At 44.5% G+C, this 26,731-nt stretch overlaps 1 protein-coding gene across 3 annotated transcripts in view; it reads right to left on the bottom strand.

The window, feature by feature from the left end:
• The window catches only part of LOC143828385 (DNA-binding protein SATB2), a 179,914-nt gene that overhangs the window by 24,910 nt on the left and 128,273 nt on the right, over positions 1 to 26,731 (bottom strand). For all 3 annotated transcript variants that reach the window (XM_077318779.1, XM_077318782.1, XM_077318780.1), the window contains one exon: positions 16,279 to 16,476. In XM_077318779.1, coding sequence (XP_077174894.1) covers positions 16,279 to 16,476 — 198 coding nt within the window. The remainder of the gene's footprint in view (positions 1 to 16,278; positions 16,477 to 26,731) is intronic.

The raw sequence follows: 26,731 nt of genomic DNA, 5'->3' as shown, positions 1-26,731 counted from the left end.
TACATTCATTTCAGCTTATTTCAATTTCGTGGGAGGGAGGCTCAAGGGCCCAGTGGAAGAAGTTGGGGCTAGTGGACCTCAACTGAATGCCTGGTGGAAGAGCTCCCTTTTACAGGCCCCGAGGAATTGTTCTGTATCCGTTTGGGCCCTGATCTCTCTGGGTGGGGCCAGGACAGAGAAAGCTCTGGCCCTGCTCAAGGTCAACTGCCTGGGATCGCCAGGCAGTTGGGGGTGGCAGAGCATAAAGATCTTTGAGGAGTAGGCAGGGAGAGATTAGGGTCTCTGTCAATTTGTCAGGAACTAAGCAGTTGAGACCCAGGAGATTCGCACCACAGATATCACTTTCGGGCTTTGGGATGAAGCTTTAAGTGAAAGTCTTTATTTGGAAAATCAGGACAAAGATCAGCACATTGCACAGACAGGAATCTTGACAGAGACACTGGGGAAGGGATTTGCATAGAATATATACCTTGGATTGGGGAGGGGGGTATAGAGGTGGCTTTTAGTGGAAACATGGATTCACACAGACAAGTGCAATAATGTTCTCTGATCTACAAGGTGCCAAAACAGGCATCCGGCCATCTGGTGTTTAGACTGGGTCCCCAGAGAGGCCAGCCTTGGGTGAGAAGATCCCTGAAGGAGAAACTCTCTCAGATTAGGATAGCCACCCCCACCCCCCCCACCCCGTAGTCTGAGACTGATGGAGGACGGAAAACTCAGCAGGGGCTAGCTCTTTAAAGGCAACTGGTTCACCCTCCCTGACCCAGGTTTCCATCATGCATGCCAGGTCTACTCTATTTTCTGCAAAGTAAGTTTGCAAGGTCATAGAATCATAGAGTTGGAAGGGATCTCATGGGTCATCTAGTCCAACCCCCTGCACTATGCAGGACACTCACATCCCAACCGCTCATCTACTGTAACCTGCCACCCCTTTCCCTTCACAGAATCAGCCTCTCCGTCAGATGGCCATCTAGCCTCTGTTTAAAAATTTCCAAAGATGGAGAACCCACCACCTCCCGAAGGAAGCCAGTTCCACTGAGAAACTGCTGTGTCAGGAACTTCTTCCGGATGTTTAGATTAATTCTTTTGAATTAATTTCATCCCATTGGTTCTGGTCTGTCCTCCGGGGCAAGAGAGAATAATTCTGCTCCATCCTCTATATGGCACCCTTTTAAATATTTGAAGATGGTAATCAGATCCCCTCTCAGTTGTCTCCTCTCTAGGCTAAACAGACCAAGCTCCCCCAACCTTTCTTCATACGTGTTGGTCTCCAAACCCTTCACCTTCTTTGTTGCCCTCCTCTGGACATGTTCTAGTTTGTCAACATTCCTCTTCAATCGGGGTGACCAAAACTGAAGACAGTACTCCAAGTGTGGCCGAACCAGAGCAGAGTAAAGTGGTACCATCACCTCCCATGACCTGGACATGATACTCTGTTTGATACAGCACAAAATCACATTTGCCTTTTTAGCCACTGAGTCACACTGCTGACTCATATTCAATGTATGTTATAAGACTCCTAGATCCTTTTTGCACATGCTACTGCCAAGACAAATCTCCCCCATCTTATATTGGTGTAGTTGGTTTTTTCCTACCTAAATGCAGAACTTTACATTTGTCCCTATTGAACTTCATTTTGTTCAGTTTAGCCCACTTCTCGAGCCTATCAAGATCATCCTGTATTCTATTGCTGTCTTCAGTTGTGTTTGCTACCCCTCCCAGTTTAGTATCATCTGCAAATTTAATAATCTGCAAAGGTATAGGCTTTGTTGTTAATTGACATGGTGTAGCACAGCATCAGTGTCGGAGGCACTTTATTCCCTTCTGTCTCCACCCTAGTGTCCCAAGGGATGGTGCAGAGGTTGGAAAGGGTCCGAGCATGTTTGTATCTCGGATCCCTCATCGTGTCCCTTTTTAACTTATGAGTTAGCCACTTTGAGAGCCTGTTGGACATAAAGGCTGCTCTTCCCTTTAACTGATATATATGAGAAGGTCAAAGCTTCACAACATTGATATGGTAAGGTGATGCTGAGGACATACTATCACCCACCAAAACAGAACTCTGAAGATGATCTTCAGGTGGAGATAGAAACAAGGGAGGTGGCCCAACCAGACTGTTGTAGTGATGGATGACTTCAAGTACCCTCCTACTGACTGTGTTCATGCATGTTCTAGTCATGACAAATGGATAAAGGATACCACAAATGACTGTGCCTTGGAAAAGGGAGTCACAGAACTGACTGGTCGGGAGGCAGGCCAGTTGGGAACACTGACCACAGCCCTAAGAAATCCAGCATTTATCTAAAAGGGAAGTTGCCCACAGAAACTCCTAAGATCTCAAAATAACTGTAGAGGATACTGGAAAAGATTACAAGTATACAGTTGTTGTTTATTCAAGCCTGTGGAAAAAATATTTCTCTGTAGAGTTTTCATGCTATATATCAAAGCATCACACATATACACATTTCAACAGTTCCCAGAAGATTAAACTCCCCATTGGTTCTGACAGATCTAAAACTAAGGAGAGTACTTCACTGAAGGAAATCTCTGAGGTCAACTAGCAATTAACTGAAAGGTTTTGCTGGAATATACTATTGACTGCTCTCACATTCCTGTTTATTATACCTTATGGGCTGTCTAGGTGCCAAGACATTAAACTGTCAATAATCTATTAATACTGAACAATCCCTCAGCCCTTTCCCCCAACAAATGTTCCAGGGAAGGCCCACAATGAACTAACATAGATCCTCATAATTTCTCCGAAATGTTCACAAGCTAAATTTTTGAGTGTCTTTTGAAATAGAACACCAGGGTCTACAGGTATTCTCTATGGAAATCTGGTTTTGCTTTTTTTCACACAGTGCATAACAATCTGGCGTGCAGAATATTCTTTCATCCTAGTCCAATGGAATAATACACCAAGAGATCATCTTCTGCTACAATACCTTTAAAAGTCTGCACATATGGTGATTCCAACACAGTAGTCCTTAATGATTTTTGATCATTAATTTAGAATATACATCTAATATTTTGGTTTTATTTTATGGTTCTTTGTAAGTCCGTTAAGTATATCTATTTTGGTTCTGAGAAAAAAAGAACAATGCTGAAATACTGTTAATGGGGGGGGGAGGGCCTTCAAATGGGCATTCAGTGCCTGGGTCATTCTTAAAAATGGCCTGGGGCAGAACTCCATGCTGTTGTGCCTTCAGCCGCATTATGCCTCCGACACAACTGGGGTCCATTTCAGTTACAATACTGGAAGATTCCAGGAAACCCACGTTTTTGTGCTGCGAAGGAATCTCATGTGCCCTGGACACATCAAATGCCTGTACAAAGTTAGTCCCATACAAAAGGCACTGATTTTTCATTTCTTCTACCAACATTAAGCAGACACTAAGTTAAATTTAATTAACAATTTACGGAGAAGGAGCGAAATTATGCAAAGCAGCCTTTCAGGTACTTGGCATGGAAGTGTTTTGGGGGGGGGGGGAGTGTTGCGGCAAAAAAAAAGTTTTAATGAATTTAATAGAGAAAAGCACTTTAATTAAATGCTGTCAAAGAGGATTGTATTAATGACTGCACACAGAGGACTTTGAAGCAAGCCAAGTATATTTAGCAAATAGGAACTAGGCTTTGGAAGGCTGTAACTATTTATGCTTCCGCATCGGCAATGCATCTAGACCGCGGTGCCAAATGAAGCCCGTTATGTTATTAGATACAATTTTATTTATTGAGGAGTATTAAAATTTTAAATGCCACGGCGAAAAGGCTTTTCACTTTCAAAACGAGACAAAATTATTTCCTGCTTGGATGGCGGGATACGGGGGAGATGAAATAAATAATAAATAGTAATAATTACTGAACATTTAAATGGCGAGGGCTGTCTATAGTATTTTAAAGGTCCTGCTGGATGTGTACCATACCTCCTCTTACTGTCTTAATCAATTAGAGGAGATTCATTCTTGAGCGAACGTCAGACGTCCGGAAGCGGTGGAATTAACAGCGCACTTCCACCGGGGCTAATAGTAGGTTGTTAACATTATTATTAGTTTGCTTTCTTCAAATGATAATAAACACTCCGGTGCCTTCCAGGATTGTGGCATTTGAGAAGTCGCCATTTATTCTACAGCCTTTATTTGTATTTGTGTCACTAACTTAGAGCAGGGGCTTAATCCAAAGCCTCTGGTTATTTTCTGGGAGAAGGGAAGATTGGGGATATCGAGGACTCCTGTCTAAAAATCTTTTTAACCCTTCAAAGATTCAAGAGATTCTGAGGACTGAACAGAAGCCATATAGCCATAATGTTAAAAGAAGCAAGCACGTGGAATATAAAAATTATTTTATTAAATACAAAGATGCACGGAAGCATGATACTGAACAAAATGCTGGCAAATGCCCACCTGCCTGGTCATCTATGCCATAGCAGCTCCTGGGCAAAAGAGCAGGAAAGCTTTATGAAGTTAGTTCTTTTTCTTGACTATCACAAGCGACTGACAGAATTCTGTAGAGAAAGGAAGCACTTTATAATGCCTGCTTTCTCAGCATGACCATTTATGCACTGGGCTGCAGGCTGGAGTTTTAGTTGTGCCAGGTTGCCCCACCTTTTCCTGCACCCACATGGGGGAGCATTTGGCCTGGTCCCCCTCATCTGCCCCCTATTTGTGCTCCTGCATGGGAGCTGGGGCAGTGAAGCTGGGGCATAAATGGTCCATGTCCCACTATGTCCAATGGGGCTTCAGTCCAAGTACAGTAAATGTGCATTGTAATGCAGCACTTCTAAAAAATGTGGGTTTATCTAGAAGACTGTTTTGCACTGTGTTTCCTTGTATTATACTCCAGCCAATGCCTTTTTCCCCCAAACACACTTTCCTCCAAAAGTCACTGCATTATCCACACTATTTCCTTCACAGCTTCTTGGACACAAGCCATTCCATTTACCGGGTAACTTCTGTTGCCTGTGAGTCAAGATGCTCCCCTTTTCGGTTTGTGCAAAGTAAGTCTTGAAATATTCTAATGGGTAGCCGTGTTGGTCTGAAGTAGCACAATAAAATCAGAGTCCAGTAGCACCTTTAAGACCAACAATAAATCTTTGTTGGTCTCTGATTTTATTGAAATATTTTATTGAAATATTAGCATCTCTGAATATAACATTAGACTGCTGTATTGCATATACATTCTATATTTAAAAACCATAGGCATGGCATTGTGCGTTCAGCTACGGCATGCGGCTACATCACTTTAAATGCACATACACTCAAATTATGTGTCCCTTCTTCTCATAGTGTGTGTTGTAGGCTGGAGTCTGCCAAAATGTACTTCATTAGCAGAGCCTGCCTGTCCACTTCTCTAGGTCTTCTGCGGTCCCCGTGCCAACTAGAAAGCAGCTGGGAGCTCAAGAGCAATGGCTGCTCTCTTGGCATCCTAGGAGTCTTTCTCATAAACATATTTTACCTGCTGAAAGAGTACCAGTTACCAATCAGCTGTTCTACCTTCTGACCAATAGAGGCTTCTGGCTAGAGCAGCACCGACATGGGCCTGGATCAGAGTGGCTGGGTTTCAATTGATTGCTTAAGAAGTAACAGGGCTTTCACGTGGCATTCAAAGGAGCTTGCAATCTGCAAGCACGTCAACACTACCTGACCACATTTCAATTAAACTGACTAGGGAATTTTCAGGGGGAAAAAACACAGTATTGTCGCTAGCAGCCTCCAAAGCAGCCTTCATTAGAAGCTTACTACTCCATGGCACATATGTTACCAAGGAGAAGGTTTTCCTGGACAATGGGAGGGAGTGGGGATGAAGGCATCTCTCCTGGCCTGGAGAAGACAACTTCTGGTCCATACAACTCTCCCCTGCCCTGGGGAAGGTGGCTCACCACTGGTACAAGCCAGGCAAGGGATCTGGGGGTATGGCTGGCTCCTCCTTCCTCCCTCCTTTGTGACAGCGGGACCCTTGTCCAGGGATGTTTTTACCTCCCAGTCTCCACCCAGCAAGCAGGGCGGCTGGGGGCACCTTGTTCAAGGTCCCATATTATTGGACCTCTTGATCCAATTCACTTGAAACTGGGGGAGGGTGACTTTAGTGGACAGGCAGCTTGAACTTTACTGCAATTCTGGCATTATTTGGCTGAAAAAAAAGCCACACTAAATCCAAATAATTCCAGGATCCTGGAAAAACCATGACCACATGGTTCTCTTACAGAATTGGTATCATACTGAGAATGCTGATTCTGTGAGAGAGGCCTGCACACCCACCTGACTTGGACCTCTAAAAGTTATAGCAGCACCAACAGATCACTCCTTGCAAAAGCATTCCCGGCCTACAGCACTGTTCTAATGTGTAAAAAGGGGGCACATAACCAAAACCTGCCAATGGACCAGCCAGTTTCTAGTTTCATTACCTCCTGTCATACTCAGAATCTACAACAGATACTAGCTAACCAGTGAGTCCGACTGAGGGAGGGTAAATGGAGGGACCATAGCACTGGAGAAGCTGAACTTGACTCAGTTCTGCACTTGTACCATTTGACTATTTAACCGTGTCAGGGGTAGTCAAACTGTGGCCCTCCAGATGTCCATGGACTGCAATTCCCATGAGCACATGGGAATTATAGTGCATAGACATCTGGAGGGCTGCAGTTTGACTACCCCTGAGTTAACTCAAAACTAGCTTCTCTAAGTGGAAACTGCTCTCCTGAGGAACACAAGAGTCTTCCAACACAAGTTAGCCCCAAACTTTTTAAATTAGAGATGCCAGAGCAGGTCTTGGGGAAGAAGAAGAAGAAGAAGAAGAACAAGAAAAAGAAAGAAGAAGAAGAAGAAGAAGAAGAAGAAGAAGAGCAGCTCTGGTATTACTGCTTGGTCCAACAGTTCAAGATGGGGCCCCAGAATCACTGTCTCCCCACGGGCTCTGCTGGGCAGCCCAGTTTAAACTGTACTACCTGACAGAGCCTGAAAAGGAACCAGTCCTGTGAGGAGGACTCTGCCAGCTGCCTATAGCTCTGGAGTCGGAGGGAAGGAGGAGCAGAGCAGCGCAAACAACGATGATAATTCTTCAACGTAAGAGATCAGTGTAAATACTCATTGGGCTGAAGAAATTTAGTTCTTTCTCCTGGGAGGTCCAAAACCAATGAGAGTATGAAAAGGCAATCATACTACAAATATTATTTTTATTTTGTCAAATTTATATCCAGGCTTTCTGCCCTCACAGTACAACATGCCCCGTCAAAATAGCACCTAAGTCTGACTAATATTTATTTCTGCACCCCTTTTAAGTCTCAACTGGTTTAATCACAGTATTTTTCAAAATCTGAATTTTTACATGTGGGGGTTCAACCAACTGGCACTAGTCCTCTAACAGTCACATCTTCTTTCAGGACTCTACTTAGTTTATACGCTCGGTTGCTAGAGGTTTGGAACGGGGTAGCTTGGGCTGGGGCATCCTTCCAGAAATGGATGCCGATGAGTGTTCAGGCACTGGAAATGGTGCAAAATATAGCTCCCTTTCTTCCGCCCATGGGAAACTGTAGAGGACATATTATGACCGTACTGGAAAGGCTATACAAGCTACCTTTAAGGTCAAATTATCATGACACGACACGGAAAATTTGCCCGTGAAATCTCTCCTGCAGCTTCTTAAAAACTGATTACCAGCACCACATGTCTACTAGGAAGATCAGGGAACAGTCACAGCAATGAAGAAAAATAGTTGTTTTTTTATACCCTGCTTTTCGCTGCCTGAAGGAGTCTCAAAACAATTGCCTTCCCTTCCCCTCCTCATAACAGGGACCCTGTGAGGTAGGGGAGGCTGAGAGAGCTCTGAGAATACTATGCCTGGCCCAAGGTCACCCAGCAGGCTTCATGTGGAGGAGGAGTGGGGAATCAAACCCGGTTCTCCAGATTAGAGTCTGCTGCTCTACACTGGCACTCAGAGGGGCTTATTTACTTTATTTATGTCCTTTATACCCAAAACATCTTACATCATTCTCCTTTTCTGCATATTATTCTCACAACAATCCTGTGAGGTAGGCTAGGACTGACAGAGTGACTGGCTCAAGATTACCCAGTGACCTTTCACTGCAGAGTAGGGATTTATTTATTTGATTTTTATACCGCTCTTCCAGCTGGGCCAGCTCAGGGCAGCTTACAAACAAGTATAACAATACAATGAATAAAACTGAATGACACCGATTAAAATTAGATAAAAATATTAAAGGACGACAGCGCCGTAGCGAATATAACCCATTTAGGTGTTGTCTATATATCCCCCAGAATCAGGGTAAGATTTGGGGCTTCTTGGGACGATAGTAATTCAAACTTTGATCAACCAGATTCTAGTCCGGTACTCTAACTGCTACCCCTCGAAAGTCATCCGATGAGGTTTGAGCTGCGGAAGCCAAAGCAGAAAAGGCACTGCTATATGCTAATAGGCTGGGACGTGTGTCAGGTAAGCAACTTTGGCATGTTAATTAGCCAGTATGGTGCAGAGATCAAGAGAGGCAGATTCCGATCTAAAGTACCAGGTTTGATTCTCCACTCCTCCACATGAGGCCTCTTGGGTGCCCATGGGCCAGTCACATTTCTCGTGGTACTCTCTCAGCCCCCCCTTCCAAGACCAGCAATTTAGCACTGTAGTTTCTGATGCCTGTATCTCCTACCAAGACATAGGTACCTAGCCTGGTACTAGGGACCAATGAGAAGCATTCCAGCCACGCTGGAAGACTATCAGCACCAGAATAAAGCCAGAGAAGAGAGTTGACAGAGTAAAGCCAACAAGAACTGTTGTGGCTACGGTGCTGGAAAGAGAATGAAGCCAGACAGCGCTGATCCCATCCTTTCTGTCACACTCTGTACTCCCACTCTTTTGGGAAGGGACTTTGGTGGTAATTTTAAGATGATGCTCAAAACCCTCAGTACATATCTGCCCAGAGACAGCAGAGATGAAAGGTTTAAAAACAGATCTACCTGCCCAATGCTTCTCCAGATAATCATATGGGGTTCCTAATTTAGCGGGAGCCTCCTCATTCACTGGCCTCCTACATCATGTTGGCATGCGAAGACCAATCTGCAACGTTTTCCAGGGTGTAGTCTGCACAAGGCTTTTTACCCACTCCCAGTCCGAAAATATCCCTGCCGTCCACACTGAATTTGATTTCCATTTTGATTTTGGGCGCTTTATATTTTTCCTCTGCAACATGCATGATTTTTATTTTTCCAGAAAAACTGCAACATGCATGATTGATTCAGAGTGACCCTACCTTTCCCCTGCGATATCCAGAAGTGGATATGACCCTCGCTTTTTGAAAAATCGGCATCAGGAAGTGTGCAGATTCCTGCTCTTTGTGAATTAACTCCTTTCTCTGAGCCTCGTAGCAAAGCAGTCTTCCCTGACTGGCCAGGACATCAGTTCAAAGGCTTCCTGGTTCCTGGTTGCAAGGCTTGTCTTAAAGTGACTGTGCTCCAGAAGCCCTAACTTCTCTCAACAAAGATTTGCCTCTTGGGATTTATTTCCCCCTCCTCTGCTGTCTCCAATCCTCTCCCTACCCTCCCCGGTCAAGAAAATAAAGATACTCCTGCTGTGCTTGGCTCCCCACCCCACTGAGCTTCCCCAACACTTTCCTGTTTCAATGGGGGGGGGGGAGATAGAGGAAGACCCGAGTTCAAATAGACCTGAATTCAGCAGGATGCACAACGGAAAAAACAACTAAGTGCAGAATCAGCCCAGCTGTCTCGGGCATCTGAATGAAAGAGAAATCGATGAACTGACATGAGACACAGGCTTGGCTTCCACAGAGAGATCTTACTGGCTTTTCATTGAAATCGTAAAATCTGCATCATAAGAAACTCAACTGGCTATTGCAGTGACAAACATAATGGGCCATATTGACTGCTGTGTGGTTTTTATTGGTTTTGTCAAAATGTGTGAAAAGCATAAACCACCATAAACTGACCTTAAAGTGCCCAAAGAGTGCTTATTAAAAGATGGTCCAACATTCATTAAAACAGAAAACCACAATGCCACATTTTGGGGGGAGAGGGGTCCAAACGGCAAGGCACCAGTTTACAAAAAGATGGCCACTCAGCTGCAGCGAAAGACAATTTAGCTTGGACTGGCGCTCTTCAGTTTAAAAGGCTGTCCTTCGTGGAGGCCTCAAATGCCCTCTCTCCCCAAAGAATTCGGTTGAGCTGCTGACTTCAGTGGCATGAATACGATACCAAGAGAAGTTTTATAGTGCACTCTGGGAGCATATTAGTAATTGAACAATGGTTTGGGAAGGCAAACAAATCAATTTTGGAAAAGGGGGGGAGCGTGCTGGAACTTCCAGCAGGACAACCTTTTGGCGAAGAAGGATATTTATATCTCCATAACCCTCAGGAGTGAGTCACACGCACTGGAAAATATTAGATGACATTAAACTAAATGTATAACTGTCAGTTCTGCCTTTAATTAGCAACTTAATCTATTGCCTAAGTTTTCCCCTTAACTTTTAACTATATAGTGGCTGCCTGCATTGTGCATCTGGAAGACTTATAAATTGTAGCACAAATGAGGACTTGCAGACATTCCTTTAGGTAACCAGGCTTCTAACAGCAGGTCTATAGAGCTTGAAACAGGCATCTCTTCTACCAGACCCCCCGCCCCCCAATCTCCCTAATTTGCACAAGCATTTATACATCCGGGTGGAAACTTTTTTATCGCATGAAAAGAATGTCAGACACAAGCCAGGTTCAAAACATTTTGTCCTGTCCTGATGCCAATAGCATCCCTACCTTTTGCAGGCAATGGTTGGCACCTGGAGGAAGAACAGTTGGGTTTTTATACCCCACTTTTCATTACCCAAACGAGCCTCAAAGCAGCTTAGAAGAAGAAGAGTTGGTTCTTATATGCCGCTTTTCCCTACCCAAAGCAGCTTACAGTCGCCTTCCCTTTCCTCTCCCCACAACAGACACCCTGTGGGGTAGGTGAGGCTGAGAGAGCCCTGATATTCCTGCTCGGTCAGAACAGTTTTATCAGTGCCGTGGCGAGCCCAAGGTCACCCAGCTGGTTGCATGTGGGGGAGTGCAGAATCGAACCCGGCATGCCAGATTAGAAGTCCGCACTCCTAACCACTACACCAAACTGGCTACAACCACCTTTCCTTTCCTCCCCCCGTAAAACCCTGCGAGGAAAGTAAGGCTGAGAGCTCTGGAAGAACTGCTGTGAGAACAGTTCTAATAGGACTATGACTAGCCCAAGGTTTCCCAGTTGGCTGCATGCGGAAGAGTGGGGAATCGAACCTGGCTCTCCAGATTAGAAGCTTCCACTCTTAACCAATTCAACAAGCTACACATTTTCAGGGCTCAAGGAAAATGGGAGCATGGGACGTAGAAGTTCCCATTATTGAGTGTGACATGCAATGGGGAAAACTGACAAGGATACTGTGCTGCTCTAGGAAATGCAGGAAGATCTATGGTAAAGTAAAAGTGTTTCCATTGATTTCTAGAACAGCGCGACAACACCTAGAAGTCTCCCACTATAGAGTGGTCGCAGGAAGTCACAGGTTGTCAACAGAAAGTCTGCCACCATAAGGTTGATGGGTCTCCCACGAAGAACAGATGTATTTGGAATATTTTCTGGTAGTGGAACGGGTGAATTTGTCATTGAACTTCAACAGGAAGAATCCAAATATAACCAAACCTCCTGAAAATGGCCATCGCTACAACGGGCAATAAATGTTATTGGTTTTCTGAAGGAGGACTTGAGATGAAGAGCTTATTACTCCTATGGTGCTGTAGTGAGAACAAGGCGCAGCGAGAAGCAAGGTGGAACAAAAGTATTTGCGAAGTGAATGAGGAAAAATATAACCAATTAGACTTATATGATCTTCCCAAGCAACCTTTCTCTGGTACATACTATACAAGATTCCTACAAAGCTAAATAAAGGAAGACAAGTATAAGCTATGATTGCTCTGAATTGTCAATACTAACCTTGGATCTAACAATGCCGCAGAGTTGTGCTATATACACACGCACACGCACATACACAAACATATTTAAGCCATTTGCTTGCTATTTAAAAGAACCTAGAAGACCATTCGTTAGTTATTCTCATCTTACTGCTTCAGATCCATATGCCACTTCACTAATTTAGTCCATCTCCAGATGATTTTAGTTCTTTAATTGCATGTATGCACGTGGCTCTGCCTCTTCTGAGGATGATTTTGTAGCAATGCCATTCCCCAAGGAGAGGTGGCCATGACCCAGGTTCAATGGTATCTTGTGTTCACTAGATCTAAAGCATTTATCCCTCCTCTTTCCTTCTTTCTTTCTTTTCAAAAACATATACCAGCCAAAGCCTCCCTAGTAATTTCAAGAGTGTAAATCCTAAAATGCTGTTTTAAAAGGAAGATACACAAGAATTTTCAGATGCAGGCCACTGCACAGACAATTCTGCGTAACAGCACTTCAGCTGTGTTGCTTTATTTATTAACGTGTGCTGTTTATGAAATACGTTTGTTAATCCTGTTTTTGACCATTATTTTATGCTTTATGTTTTTATGACCTGTATGGAGGAGGGGATGGATGGAAGTACAAGGATGCACCAGATGCTCCATTCACAGTGTCAACAGCTCTTGGCAAACTGTGGCGTCATCGACCTCTTTTTGTGGCCAACGCACCTTCCAAGACTGTTGAAAATAAATGCATTTGTCTCGGGACCCAGAAGCAGCTTCAAAATGCTGCTAAGGACTCCTGATAGAGGATGCGCAAACTGTAAAAGCTACATTTGGCGACCACGGATTGAGGCTTATTCGCCTGAATAACTTTTGAAGATCATTTTACCCTATATACTAGGTGTACAGTAACAACATTTAATGGGAAACTACTACTTGGCTAGGCCTTCGTATTAAGGCTGGGAAAACCCACAACCGATTCTGACAGCTTTACCGTGCTCGATGCTGGCGCTGTTAAAGCAAAGGACAGGGCTGCAGGGACTCAGCACTTTGAGTGGATTTAGGAGGGCCGTTCCACAAGTTACACCAAGCTGGTGTGCCTGCCCTGTGTCCACAAAGTCACATGTGAGTTGTGGGTTCTCCTCAGTTCCCATGCTTGCTTATTATGGGAGACTTCCAGGTAACTGAGGCCCTTGCCTGCAGATACTCGTCCAATCAGCAGGCAGAAACTGTGGCCAAAGGTAGGGGCACGATCATTCTCAGGAGAAAAATTTAAAAGAATAATAAGGCTTCACCTCCTTACAAGGAGTTCTGACCATAGAGTTTCTGGCAATTCCTAGATTCAAGTGGGTAGCCGTGTTGGTCTGAAGCAGCACAAGAAAACAAAATTCAGAGTCCAGGGGCACCTTTAAGACCCACAAAGATTGATTCAAGGCGTGAGCTTTCGAGTGCAAGCTGACGAAGAGTGCTTGCACTCGAAAGCTCACGCCTTGAATCAATCTTTGTTGGTCTTAAAGGTGCCCCTGGACTCTGATTTTGTTTAGTAGAGTTACCCTTGTCTCTTCTGGGCTGCTGCCCCCCCCAACCCCCCCCCCCACTGGTGGCCAGACGACACAGCCCAGCAACCATACCCATGCCGTCTATGGATAAGTATCATAGGATATGTGGAGAAAGGACTTCTCCCAATCCCAGAGAAAGGACTTCTCCCAATCCCAGACGTCACTATTTATTTATTTATTTATTTTTTACATTTTTGGCCTCCTCTCTTTGGAGACTCAGGGCAGCTCACAATATAAATTACATAGAAAATAAATTAGGAATTTAAATCAATTAATAGATTTTGAAACATTAAAAAAAACATTTATTAAAAACATTTAAACCACAATTCAGCCTTTTAGGAGAATGGCATGGGGTGAGGAAAGAGATCACGTCTCATGACCTCGATTTGGTTCAAGCACCGCAAGCAAAGGAACTGTGGAGAACCAGCAACTCATGAGCAGCTACGTTACATTGTCACAGGGACAGTGTGCTACATAACATGTGAATTGGCAAGCTCGGGGAAGAAGAAATGGAAGCATGGAAAACAGAATTAGGAACGAGCACTTGCAGAGGAAATAATATAAATATAATAAATATAATAAAATAATAATAATAATAAATGAGTAAAATATATTTCTTAAAACTGGTGATGGGCCAAAGACCCCAGGGATGGCCCTTCTGTAACAGAACAGTGTAATAGAAGGCTGAAGTCTTATGCAGCAGAACCTAGCTGTCCAGTGATCACTTTCTGGTTGAATAGACTGCCACTGGATTTACCATCAGGTTAACAGGGCACATACTGGACAGGCACGATAATAACTTAAATGTAATGCCCCCAAGCACACAGTTCTAATGTATCAGCTATGTTGGAAAGTCTCCAGAGTTTTGCTATATGTAGCTGCCAGCTGGTTCCATTTATTTTTCTTCATTTTTCATATTTTGATTGTAATCAATAATTAATCCAAGGCTTTGTAACTTGCTGACAAGATACAAACGCACCACATTGCAATGCTGGGCAATGTGTCACTAAAAAAAACTACACAGGCTAGGCAAAAAAACAACAATGCATTCCCAAAGTAGGCTACATTATCAAGGTCAACCATTAAAAAAAAGTACTTCAGCTCTGGAAAGAATGACTTGCCTCTACTGTCAGGACTGGAAATTCTTGACTGAAATTTTGTTCTGTTAGCAACAAATTTAAAGATCCCAAACATTCCGCTGCACAGGGCTTTCTTTGGCAGGTTCAACTTAAACTTAATTTTTATTTTATTTTTGGAAATGAGCAATTCCCAAGGTTAGGAAAGAAAATCCTGGTGCAGCAAAATTAAACAGGAGTCCAGTGGCACCTTCAAGACTTTTGAGCATAACAATGGCAGCTGATGATGAGCGCTTTGAAGGTAAGTAGAGGAGAGGAAATACATTTGCTCAGCTATATATTCCATTAAAGTTCCTTTTCCCCCCAGCCATCTCATGGCAGACGTTCACATTCAACTCTCACTTACAAAAAGTTTAACAAATATGACAGCGTGACATGCAAGAAAATCAAAGATTAAACACAGACTAATTAAACGGTCACCCTACTGACTTTTCGAAATATCTTGTTTTATTAAGCACTATATTTTTCAATTTCTCCCCCCAGATATTTTCATAAAGAAGCGCCTCCTTAGGGATGGTTTTGCTTCCAGCACCATCCCTGTTCTGATATCATGGATGATTACAAACCTTGGAAATTGTATTTTTAAATTGTAAAAATAGAAAACTATTATAAACATTATTCATTGACCAATTCTTGAAGTGTGGATAAAAAGAGGCGCTGGACAGCAATGCCGTCCTACCTTACATTAAGGTACTTTCAGAGTGTAGCCATTTTGATCTGCATGAGAACTATTCATTTCAAGTCCAGTAGTGCCTTGGAGTGCAACATGATTTTCGGGGTATAAGCTTTCAGGAGTATGAAGGGAGTTCTGACCCTCGAAAGCTTACATCAAAAAAATCTTGTTGGTTTCTAAGGCTTTAATGGACTCAGATCTTGCTACCTAGCTCTCCTTGAAGGGGAAAAAAAAATACAGACTCATCTGAATATACAATTATGCAACATATTCTTGACTCCCAAGGGAAGCCAGGAATCCTAGAGAAGACACTGAGACAGTTTCTGCATGAGGGATTGGGTTGGCCTCACCGCCTGTTGAGGATTGGGGCTAATTCCCGCTTCCAGATAGAAGCAGGTCTGGCCCAAGGCAGTCCCAGGCCTGGCATGACTCAGGCCCACAGTTGGCCTGTGGCAAGGGAATGCAGGTAAATCCGCATTCCCTTTTTTTGTCCCGGGTTTCAACAGGGCAAATGTCTGGCCTGGACCGTGGGCCTGTGAAGAATCCAGGCCATCCCCAGTCAGGGCATTGCTGCTACCCTCCCCACCAAACATCATTCCCGTCATCTACCCTTGCAACATTAAAAAAATTGTTTTATCTTGTTACAATGCATCCAAAGCAAACCCCACCGCCCACCCGCCAGTGTGGTTTTCTTGGTTTTCGTGAGATCTGGGACAGTCTGTGTATATGTGTGCGCATGTGTGTGTAGAGAATGGCACAATAAAACAGCCCATTTTGTTAATCCCCTTGTGTGTGTTGTAAGTTTTGTGTTACAATGCAATCCTGGTACTTAAATTTGGACTTGGAGGGACATAGCATCCTCCGTACAGTGATGGCCTGTAAAGCCCATGTGTCTAAGTCAGGCTGATATCTGACGTGGGCAAGTTTCCTCCCCTTAATAACCCATTCCGGACAAAACGATCCCTTGAAAACAGACAAACCTGCACAGGCTCTGGGGTGAGCTGGACAACGTGCTGCATGCGCTCGTTGTGGTGGTGCCTGGACTCCTCTTCGTAGATCACATCCCGCTCATGCTGGGGGAGGTTCAGGAAGCGCCGAATGGTGCAGAGATTTTCCCAAAGGGTGCGGTTTTCGGGACTCGGGTTTTCTTTCCAGCGGAGCAGCTCGCAGAGCCAGCCCTGCAGAAGGAAATCAGGACATCACAAGTGCTGAGCTGGAGCAAACTTGCTTACTGCTACGTGATCTCTTGCTCCCATTGTTCTAACAGGGCTTCTTACAGGTGGTTCTTTGAATTCCAATTACATACCTGGGGTGGCTTCTGTTACAGAATTGAGAATTGGGGAAAGCCAGAAGTATCACATAGGTTACAATTCTACTAAAGCCCAGACACCATCTTCCAAGTTTCCCCAGGCACAGCATCTCAAATTGAGGAATGCAGCTAGAGAAAGCAGCACTTTCATTTCCCCCCAAATGACACACACACACACACCCCTTTCCTCGCACTGCTGGGTAATACAACAGCTTGTGGTGCTCTTCAGATTCCCCACCCTTCCTGCCCAATGTTTTTTTTTTCACTGTCATCGTGTTTCTCAATGTGTCTTTTAGCTCTGCTTTTAACTGCTTTAATGATGTGTGTTTTCTGGATGGCTAAACGGTTTTTAAGATGTGGTTTTATTATTTAATTTATTAAAGATGCGATTCGTTTCATTTTTAATCTGTTAGCCCTTATGAGGTCCAGAAAGGCAGGATACAAATTTTGTAAGCCAATAAATAAATTAAGCTGGCACCCAGAAAGAATGCAAGTCAGAAAAAAAAAAATTCTGGAGAGAATCCTTAGGAGCAGCCCTCTAAACCAGGGGTAGTCATTGCAGGGGCTCATGGGAATTGTAGTCCATGACCATCTGGAGGACCACAGGTTGACTACCCCTGCTCTAAACAATTCGGTACTACAATTTTTTAAAAAAGCACAAAGAAAGAATACAAAAAGGCTACGTGGGCCTGGTAGGTCAGCAATAGATTAAAACAACGCATACCTACCCAGCCACCTAAAACACGTGATGGCTTTCAATTTGTTCCGTGGCATATTACCATGTAGTAAATTTTACAGTGTTTCCTTCTAACAATCAATATTGCCTATCCTCTTAAGAGAACAGACTGGTGCAGGCTAGAGGGCAGGAGAAAAATACTTGCTAATGGACAGGAAACTCTCTTAGCCTCAGCACCTTGCCTGTACACGAAAGGTGCGTGTTCTCATCAGCTGGATCTAATCACTAATGGTTTCTTTACCTTGTACATCTGGCAAGTGGAGACTTTTCTTGCACCTGCAAACATCTGTCTCCTCTACAGCTGTGCCTGGCTCATCCCTTTGTGGTGGTTGGGGTGTTTTGTTTTTTTTTTTAACAAGGGGAAACTCAAAGCAATCATGATGTAATGTAAAAACATGCATTTCCAACTCTTGTTACGTAAATTATCGTGACAGTTTTATAGCCCATCCTCTTCAAGCCACAGCTCAGTGTTTAACCAGGATGTGCAACAACTCATAAGCTATTAGAGTGCTTTTGTCCTAGTGGGACCAGTGCGCTGCGTATGTGGAGCCGCCAAGGACTGAGGCTTGAGGTCCGAGGCAGGATCCAAGCAGAGGCACGGTTGACCAATGAGCAGCGAGGATCCCGTCTGCCGGATCCAATCGGTTTAAATCAACCTCATCCGATCGAACCAACTGCGAGCGCTTGCAAGAAGATCTATTGTTTGCTTTCTGTATATATGCTGGGGTTATCTGGGGGGTTCTTCGGCCTTGTTGTCGCTCACTACAACTTGCACTCGTGCTGAGATCCCGATAGAAGAGCTGTTCGTACACCCAGTAGTCCTGATGCTCTTCCGTGAACCCACAGATACAACACAAAGCAAGTTCAGTGACTTTTCGTTAAAGATCAATTCAAATGGGTAGCCCTGTTGGTCTGAAGCAGCACAATAAAACCAGAGTCCAGTAGCGCCTTTAAGACCAACAAAGATTTATTCAGGGCGTGAGCTTTCGAGTGCAAGCACTCTATGTCAGGCTAAGAACTGACCATCGTAACAACAGTAGGAACTATTGCTTATATATTCCTACTGTCATGATGGTCAGTTCTTAGCCTGACGAAGAGTGCTTGCACTCGAAAGCTCACGCCTTGAATAAATCTTCGTTGGTCTTCAAGTTGCTACTGGACTCTGCTTTCGTTAAAGGAGCACCTCGACCCCTTGAAGGTGTTCTCATTTTTTCCAGAGGTTTAAAGTCCCCTCCCCTGGGGGGGAAAAAAAACCCTACATATGAAGCCACCTCAACAGATTCATCACTAGTCCCAAGAGCAGTCAAAAGCTTTTGACGGACCAACCGATGAGCCGAGAAGAGCTCCTGTCGGAAAGGGCTCCAAAAGCCTCCGATAATATTATGTCGCTGTTTGTCTAACTCTCCGCTATGTCTTCTGCCTTTGCTCCCCTCAAAAAAAGGCAAGATTTGATTATCTCCGCTGCATCAGCCAAGACAGCACACCAGCTGTTCTCATTGTGCAGCCTCTTCCTCACGGCCTACATGTTAATAACCTGATCATTCCATTTTCTCCTTCAACTGCCGGCTGCAGCACAGCGAAGAGACAAAAACCTAGGCCCATCTGCAGCAGCTGTAGGCACTGAACTGTGAAGCCACCGGGGATTTATAAACTAATCTGTAACACAACACTGCCTTGTTTTTACAAGTGAGAGGCCACATTTGTGCAGACCTGATCTTTTCTTGCAATATAAGCTGGGAGTGGGGAGAAAGGAGGAAGGGGTGGGGGGGGGTGAAAAGAAGATATCTAATTATTTGCTTGGAATAAATATCTGTATTGAGTGTTTTAGTTGGTATGTGGCTAGCCACAGAATCGGGTGATGGTTGACTTCTACAGACGTCTCTTAAGCCCCCCCCCCACCTCCATATCTCTTTAATAATGATAGGGAGAGGGAGAGAGAGAGAGAGAAAGAGAGAGAGAGAAGAATCTCCCCTCTTGGCTCCAAAGTGTGTTCTCAGGGGTTTCCTTTGTACAAAAGGAAATAATTTTTGAAATGTAAAATAAACCATCTGTGTGGGGGGGGGAAATAAGCTCCTATTTCTCCATCCAGCTAAACATGTTCAAATGTTTCAAGCAGGTATGGCTGAAAAGCCTCCCAAGGGAAACAAGAGCATGAAGACCAGTTATTTTGCAGGGTTTGGGGCTTTTTTTCTTTTTTTTAAGAACAATAAAAATCCTATGGCTGCTCAAAGTCAACATCTGAATGATCTAGAGCAGGGGTAGTCGACCTGTGGTCCTCCAGATGTCCATGGACTACAATTCCCATGAGCCCCTGCCAGCACACGCTGGCAGGGGCTCATGGGAATTGTAGTCCATGGACATCTGGAGGACCACAGGCTGACTACCCCTGATCTAGAAGCAAGAACCTGGCGGTCTGCCTGAGAATTCGCTTGCCCGGTGGGAGGGCTCAGTCCAAAAAGAAAGAAAGGGCTCTTACGGTCTCTCTTTATAAACTGGGATTGGCTTGGCTGCCTTTGATTGATAAGCGTACCTATAATCTGCACTCATTACAGCCACTTAGCCTGACACTACAGGCCTCATTATGGACCGGGCTCTCCCTGCCATTTGTCTTTAGCAAGGATGGTGCTCAATTTGCCAGGCAACTTGCAAGGTCTTGACCAGGACGCTCGGGAGGGAACGACGCGGCGGCGTGACCATGTGTGCAGGCGGGAACAAACCAAATTAATTTCTGGCACGGGGAGTCACCGGGCACACATCCCATCTCAAGGACACCTGAGAACACTGCAGCTCCCTGCGGACAGAAGCTAACGGCATGTTTAGGGCAGCCCGGTTTGGAAAGTGAATCGCATTCGTGTTGTTTAGGGAAATATTAATCCGGTTTTCCTCGGAAAACTATTTGCTCGGCTGGTCAGATTAAGGGATCTAGCCGTCGAGCGCGCCCGCGCACACAGACCGCAGCGGGGCCCAAGAAATCTGTGATACTTCACAGCCTCAGACATATTGCACCAGGCATGCCCAGCTGCCACAATAATTAGCTTATGAATGTATCAGCTGGTTCTGCAATTTTTATAAATAATAACTAACCTACAGAGCAGAAAGATTTCCATGGGCCTAATATTAGCAAGAAATTGCTCGGCCCTCCTCGCTCTAATGTCATTGTGCTAAATGCCCTCTTCATGCTTGCAATTTTATAACCACCGGGCCTCCCTCTGATACCCATCTATAAATATTTATTCGGCACCAGCAATGGCAATTCATTTGTGACTGCTTCCTTCCTAACCACGGTTATTTGTTTTCTCCTCGTTCCACAGTCTATCTGTACGCCGATCTACAACAGATTGTGCTTTCGTTCACCGTTTCTCTGGTTCCCCTTCCACTTATTTAAGCAGCCCTTCTCCTAACCCACTTAGAATTATCTAGCCATCTTCAAAGTGGGTCACCGGGTGCCGTACGGAGGATGACTCTGCACCGGCACACGTACCCGAACCAGTCCCTTCCAGCCAGGTAAAGGATGAAGCGTGTGCATTCTGTGAGATGTTTCTTCCCATTTAAATAATCTTAGTGTGCCATCCAAGAAAGTTTTGCAGTACCAAGGGGGGGAAAAAAGAAGAAGAAGAAAAAAAAGAAGTGTAAATGTCAAATAAAACAGTGACAGATGACAGTATTCTCTATTGAATAGCACCGTTGCTTCGTGCATGTTCGATGAGAACTCATGAATTATTAATAAATAAATCTCCCTTTTCTGTTATAAAAAAAACACCCGCAAGTTGTGGGTATTTTTTCCTCCTCCAGCAAGGAAGTAGCAGAGGGAGCCCATGTGTATTCTGCCAAGCATTCCAAGGGAATTGTGTCCACGTAAGAAATGCTGATACAGAATTTCACACGGATGGCAGAATTCAGGTTGCCTTCGGTTGATGTGAACGGCATCAGGGAAGACAGGGGAAGAGAGCATGCTAGATTCAGCAAAGGTAAACATAGGCAGAACTTGTCTTCCAGGAGATGTCCTGTCCTTAATGTGGCTGACCCTTTGGCGGCCCAGTTCTCTCAATCCACCACTCTGTGTCATATGCGAATATGCCCAAATGCTCACTTGCTGTGAAGAGTCTCTCCTATTATTACCTGGTTCTATTACCTCTCCTATTATTACCTCCTGAATTACCTGGTTCATCTTCTCATGTGTCATCAGGAGCACATTACTCCAGCATCTAAACAGGCTTCTGGCCTCCTCTGACTTATAAACAACACACTGGAGAGAATCGGCCCGTACAGCCCATTCATCTCCAAATTCAACGTAACGCATCTTCCTTACAATGCTAACCCTGAGCTAAAGCCAGGTGGAAAGAAGCATACCCTGCAGTCCCCACTCCCTGCACCCAAACTCTCATCCTCTGAACACCCATCCGAGTGACCTTCAGCATCTTTTGGGGAGCATTGCAAAACGTTTAAAATATGGCTGACACCCCATTAAAGAATCTTCGATGAATCATACGGAATTTTTATAAAGCGGCATACCTTTGCATTGGAGCAAAACCAGCCGTTCTGAACCACATACACATTTTATTTTCAGGTGGGCTACCTACGTATGTAAAAACAGGCAGCCCCGTTGAAGAGGCATTCCATCCCGCCTGCAAAAAGTGAAATGACCTCTTCTAAAAGGACACCACCACCTGCAGCTATAAGTGCCCTATTTAAAAGTGGGAGAAAAATCTTGCAACATTTCCAAAAAATTCACTAGTTAGGCTGGCTTTAGCGGCGCTGGTCTTAAATGGGGGTCCCGCAAATGCAGTGAAAGGTTGGGAGGGGATCTGATGAACTCGCTGATTCAAACCAAGCAGGGGTTACGGGATCTGGCCAGAGTCTGGGTGGCAGGCTAGGAAGCCACTGTGAGCTCTCTTATTAAAGAGAGGGATATAAGTAAAATAAATGGCTAGATGTGGGAGTTGTAGCATCTGTTGTGTTTCATCTGCTTCGTTTAGTTTCTTGTTTCATATTATGTGTTTCAAATGACTGGCCGTGATGCTGCACGACAGGGCGGGCTACTAGCGACAATACGACACGACTGTGGACGGCAAAGCCTGCTTCCAGGAGCTCACTTCCGAACAGGGAAATGCAGCAATTAATATTTTTGTTGCCTCTGCCATTGCCAATACTGTAGCAAGGCCTCCCCTGGCCGCTTTGCTGTGTGCCCCATCCTGCCTACTTGGCCCCTGGAAACCAACCCAGCGGCTGACACTTGGAAAACTCGGACGGGTGAGCTTGTCCATTGTCTCTTGTTGCAGAGCATTAGCATGTATGTCCTAGGCGTTTTAAATGGGTAAAACAAATATAAACATTATTAATGTCCTATTTTTAACTTCTTGATCTCCTTCCCAATGGCCTGCATTTCCCACAGCTAGAGAAAGCATCTGCTCGGGAAGGACGCTTTCCTATCGATGCACGCATTTCGGAATGGGAAACTGAAAGCCCCGAGAGGAAAAAGGCAGGCGGGGGGAGGACTGAGGACTCATCCCCCAAACTTATCAGTGATCCCTTTTTAGATGGATGACTCTTTTACTTCGGTAATATTTAGGTCAGTAACTGTTGCTGAGAAAATATCACTTGAAGCATCTGCTATAAACACAACATGCGGCACAAAACAGAATTTGAACATAAAATTATTATTATTAGAAGAAGAAGAGTTGGTTCTTATATGCCGCTTTTCCCTACCCGAAGGAGGCTCAAAGCAGCTTATAGTCGCCTTCCCATTCCTCTCCCCACAACAGACATCCTGCGGGGTGGGTGAGGCTGAGAGAGCCTTGATATTATCATCAGTGCTGTGGCGAGCCCAAGGTCACCCAGCTGGTTGCATGTGGGGGAACGCAGAATCGAACCTGGCATGCCAGATTAGAAGTCCGCACTCCTAACCACTACACCAAACTGGCTCTAGAGTATTCTTCCTTTAAAGCAAGTAGAACTAAGCATATCTAAGCATATATTTTCAGCTTTAGCTCATTCATTAGTTTCCTGGATACTCAAATCACACCTGCTGTTACTATTCATGATCAGGTTAAGACCTTATAGTCCTAAAATCAGGTGGCAGAAGCTGGTTTGAAGCTACAGCATGGAAGAAAGAAGGGGGTAGCACACACCTGAATATCCCCCTAACTAAGGCTATGTTCCCCCTCAGGTGTGGGGGGGGGGTAGACAGGCAAAGAAAACAATGTTTGTTGTCAAGGGCCCCAGCCTATGGAGGCCTATGTATCAGAAAGATGTTTTTCGCTGGCGTAGGACCTGGCGCTTAATTGTTTACATGCTCTTAAAGTTAACCCCCCCCCCCCCGGTTGCAATTTCTGGCCGAAATTTCTGGCAGTGGCGAACAGGGGGCTGTATTGTGCTCAGAAACTTTACTGACAATTGCTTCTGGAGGGATTTCAGTTGAACAAGCATTGCTTATTCGTTGCTTTTGGGGGAAAAATGGCGATCATGACGCCGGAAGTTCGGGTGCGAGAGCTTAGGGGGGGACATGCATGCTGCTGCTATATTGAGAACGTAAATATGTTTTTCGAATGTGTTGCAGGTTGTTCTCAAGAGTCTAGCGTTTTTTTTAGAGCGAATCCACTTTTGTGGATTCCCCGAAAAGCGTTACAACGAAGTGATTTTTGCTGGAGTGTTGCAGGAGGAGTGTTGCAGATTGTGTATGACGTCATGCGTAATGTTAAAAAAATAGTGTTACACAATGGTAAGACTTCAGCAACATTAACAATGTGCAGAATGACTATCAGATCTCTACCTTGTAGTCAGAGAAGAGATATGGCACAAGAGAGAGGGACTGAGGTGAGACAGACCCCCCCCCCAGGCTTTGTCTGCAGTCTGCTGCTAAAGAATGCTTGTGGGTTCAACAGTTCCGGGACTGCTCATTGGGAGTCACAGCCTGTCTTTTTCCTTCCGAAACAAGTCCCAAACAGAGAAACAGCATTGGCCCCAGTGTGATGGCCCCAACTTTGGGACCCCCGTGGTTGTTTTTTAAGATTAAGCTACACATCTGGTCATCCATTCACAAATTGCTTTTTGACAGTACTAGCTGACCATAGTTTCCAGGAAATAACATTGTCTAAATATATGCTTTAGCCTTGCTTTCCTGTTTTCATTGCCAAAGCAATACAGCCATTACAGCACAGATCCACTCCCAGAGATGTTAATTCTTTTTACTTGAGTGGTCCCCCCCCCCTTTTTTAATTGTTTGGCTGTGGGGGTGCAGCAGTTCTACTCTGAAGCATTGCTCAAGCATTGCCTTTCATTGTTTTCCACAAGAGGAGGCGAGTGACCTAGCACTGTTCTCCACATCAGATTCAAAAGGGCAGGGGGGTGATGAAGTCAGGCCACCACTCCAATCCGCATGTAATCTACCAGCTGCCTTCAGCCAGCAACCGGGCCTTGGCAAGAACAAGCACCAATCAGCTGCAATACAGACTTCCCTGCCCTTCTCTCTCTTCTGCCGTTCTTTGCTGAGTTCTGGAAGCCAGATGGAGATATGCAGAAGGAGGGGAGAGAGAATGAGATGCTATTGAGAGTCTGCATGTGGATCATAGGATATAACACAACATGGTGGCAGTGGTTCTGATTCAAAAGTGTGTGGGCTCTGCCTTGCTCAGCTACCTTCAACTTCTCAGCTAGACTGAGGGCACTTTCACAACTTGAATCTTAAGTCATTCCTGAGCAAGTGGAACAGAAAGTGAAGGAAGAATTCAAGTGGGTAGCTGTGTTGTTCTGAAGCAGCAGAATAAATTTAGACACCTTTAAGACCAACAAAGTTCTATTCAGGGTGAGTGCATGCACACTTCCTCAGGTACAACGTGCGCGTCGACATTGTATCCGAAGAAGTGTTTGTGCACAAAAGCTCATGCCTTGAATAAAATTTGGTTGGTCTTCAAGGTGCCCCTGGGCTCTAAATGTGTTCAGAAAATGAAGGAAGCATTCGTTATACAAATTAAAGAGACCTAAATGGTTATAAGACTACAAAATGCTTTTCACATTGACTATGCTTGATGTTAAGCACCACAAAAGAAATTCAGGGGTGGGAAGAATACCCCAAGGTCAGAATTTTTGGAATCTGAGGCCTAGACTCTTTTGCAGTCGTTAGGAAGCTGAAGCAGATGGATTTTAGGGCCATTGCCAGTGTTCTATTGGTACACGAATGTCGGGAAACAAGGAATATGCTGCCCCAAGTAATTTATTTTGGGAACACCACATGAGTGGGATATTCATTTTTACCAATACATCTTCCATTATGACGAGTGTCTCTCAGGCATTTAATTAACTGACCTTGAGCAGCTACTTGTTTAGCTTGGTATTCTCAAGCTATGTATCCCTATATATAGACAAATACATAGTTTATAAATAAATATTCCTGTGCTGACATTTTGCTTGGGTTCCAGCAAATACATGAGTAGGCAAACGAGGAGATTTTAGTGAGCGATTCAAAAAGATCTCCGTTCAAAATATACGCAAGAGGATATTTTCTCACCCACATCTTCAGTGTGGGAAATGTCAGCATCTGTGACAAAAAAGGCAATGTGTGATGTATGCCTTTAAAGAGATTAAAATTACGCTATTAGTGACAGACAGATGACTTTCTAGCTGTACTCATGCAAAGACCCTAAAACAAATGCTCAGCAGTGATTAACTGTCTTCACGCAAATCTGCAGCAGCACAAAGTTAGCCAGGTAGTAGTCCAAAATTGTATGTTTGCTGCAAAGCTCTCCTCCTATCAATCCAATATCGACCAGGGCCAGGGCCTTTTCGGTCCTGGCCCCGACCTGGTGGAATGAGCTCCCAGGAGAGCTGCGGGCCCTGCGGGATCTTTCAACGTTCCGCAGAGCCTGCAAGACAGAGCTCTTCCGCCAGGTTTATGGTTGAGGCCGGGGCTGGTAATAGATCTATGCCCCCCCCGGGGACTCGGGTTCTGGACCCGAAGCAAAACATCATCAGGACCTCCTCTCCACCCGCTAGTAGTGGGAGGGGGGGGGGGAGTTGAGCTGCCGTTCTTGCCATGCCAGTAATATTGGCAATGTTATTATTGTTTTAATGGGGATTTGTGATATTGTTACCCACCACGAGCCGCAAGGGAGTGGCGGGATATAAATCTAATAATAATAATAATAATAATAATAATAATAATAATAATAATAATAATAATAATATGTCTCAATGAAAAAGGCCCTAAGGGATTAAATGGTAACTAAGTCTAGAAAAGCAAAGGGATGAAAGGCCACTTCCTTCTTTCCTGGTTCTTTATAAAACCTTGACAAGAAGGTCAGCCACCTAGCTCTGTTCTACAGCACAATACTTCTAGGCATTTAACCAGCAACCTCCAGAACGGCTCCTTAGCACCTTTATTTTGGTCCCTTGG

This window comes from Paroedura picta, unplaced genomic scaffold (genome assembly GCF_049243985.1).
Source record: "Paroedura picta isolate Pp20150507F unplaced genomic scaffold, Ppicta_v3.0 Ppicta_v3_sca22, whole genome shotgun sequence".
In the NCBI taxonomy this organism is placed as follows: Eukaryota; Metazoa; Chordata; class Lepidosauria; order Squamata; family Gekkonidae; genus Paroedura; species Paroedura picta.
Note: the sequence above shows the minus strand (reverse complement) of the source record. Positions and strands in the feature narration are given on the sequence as shown.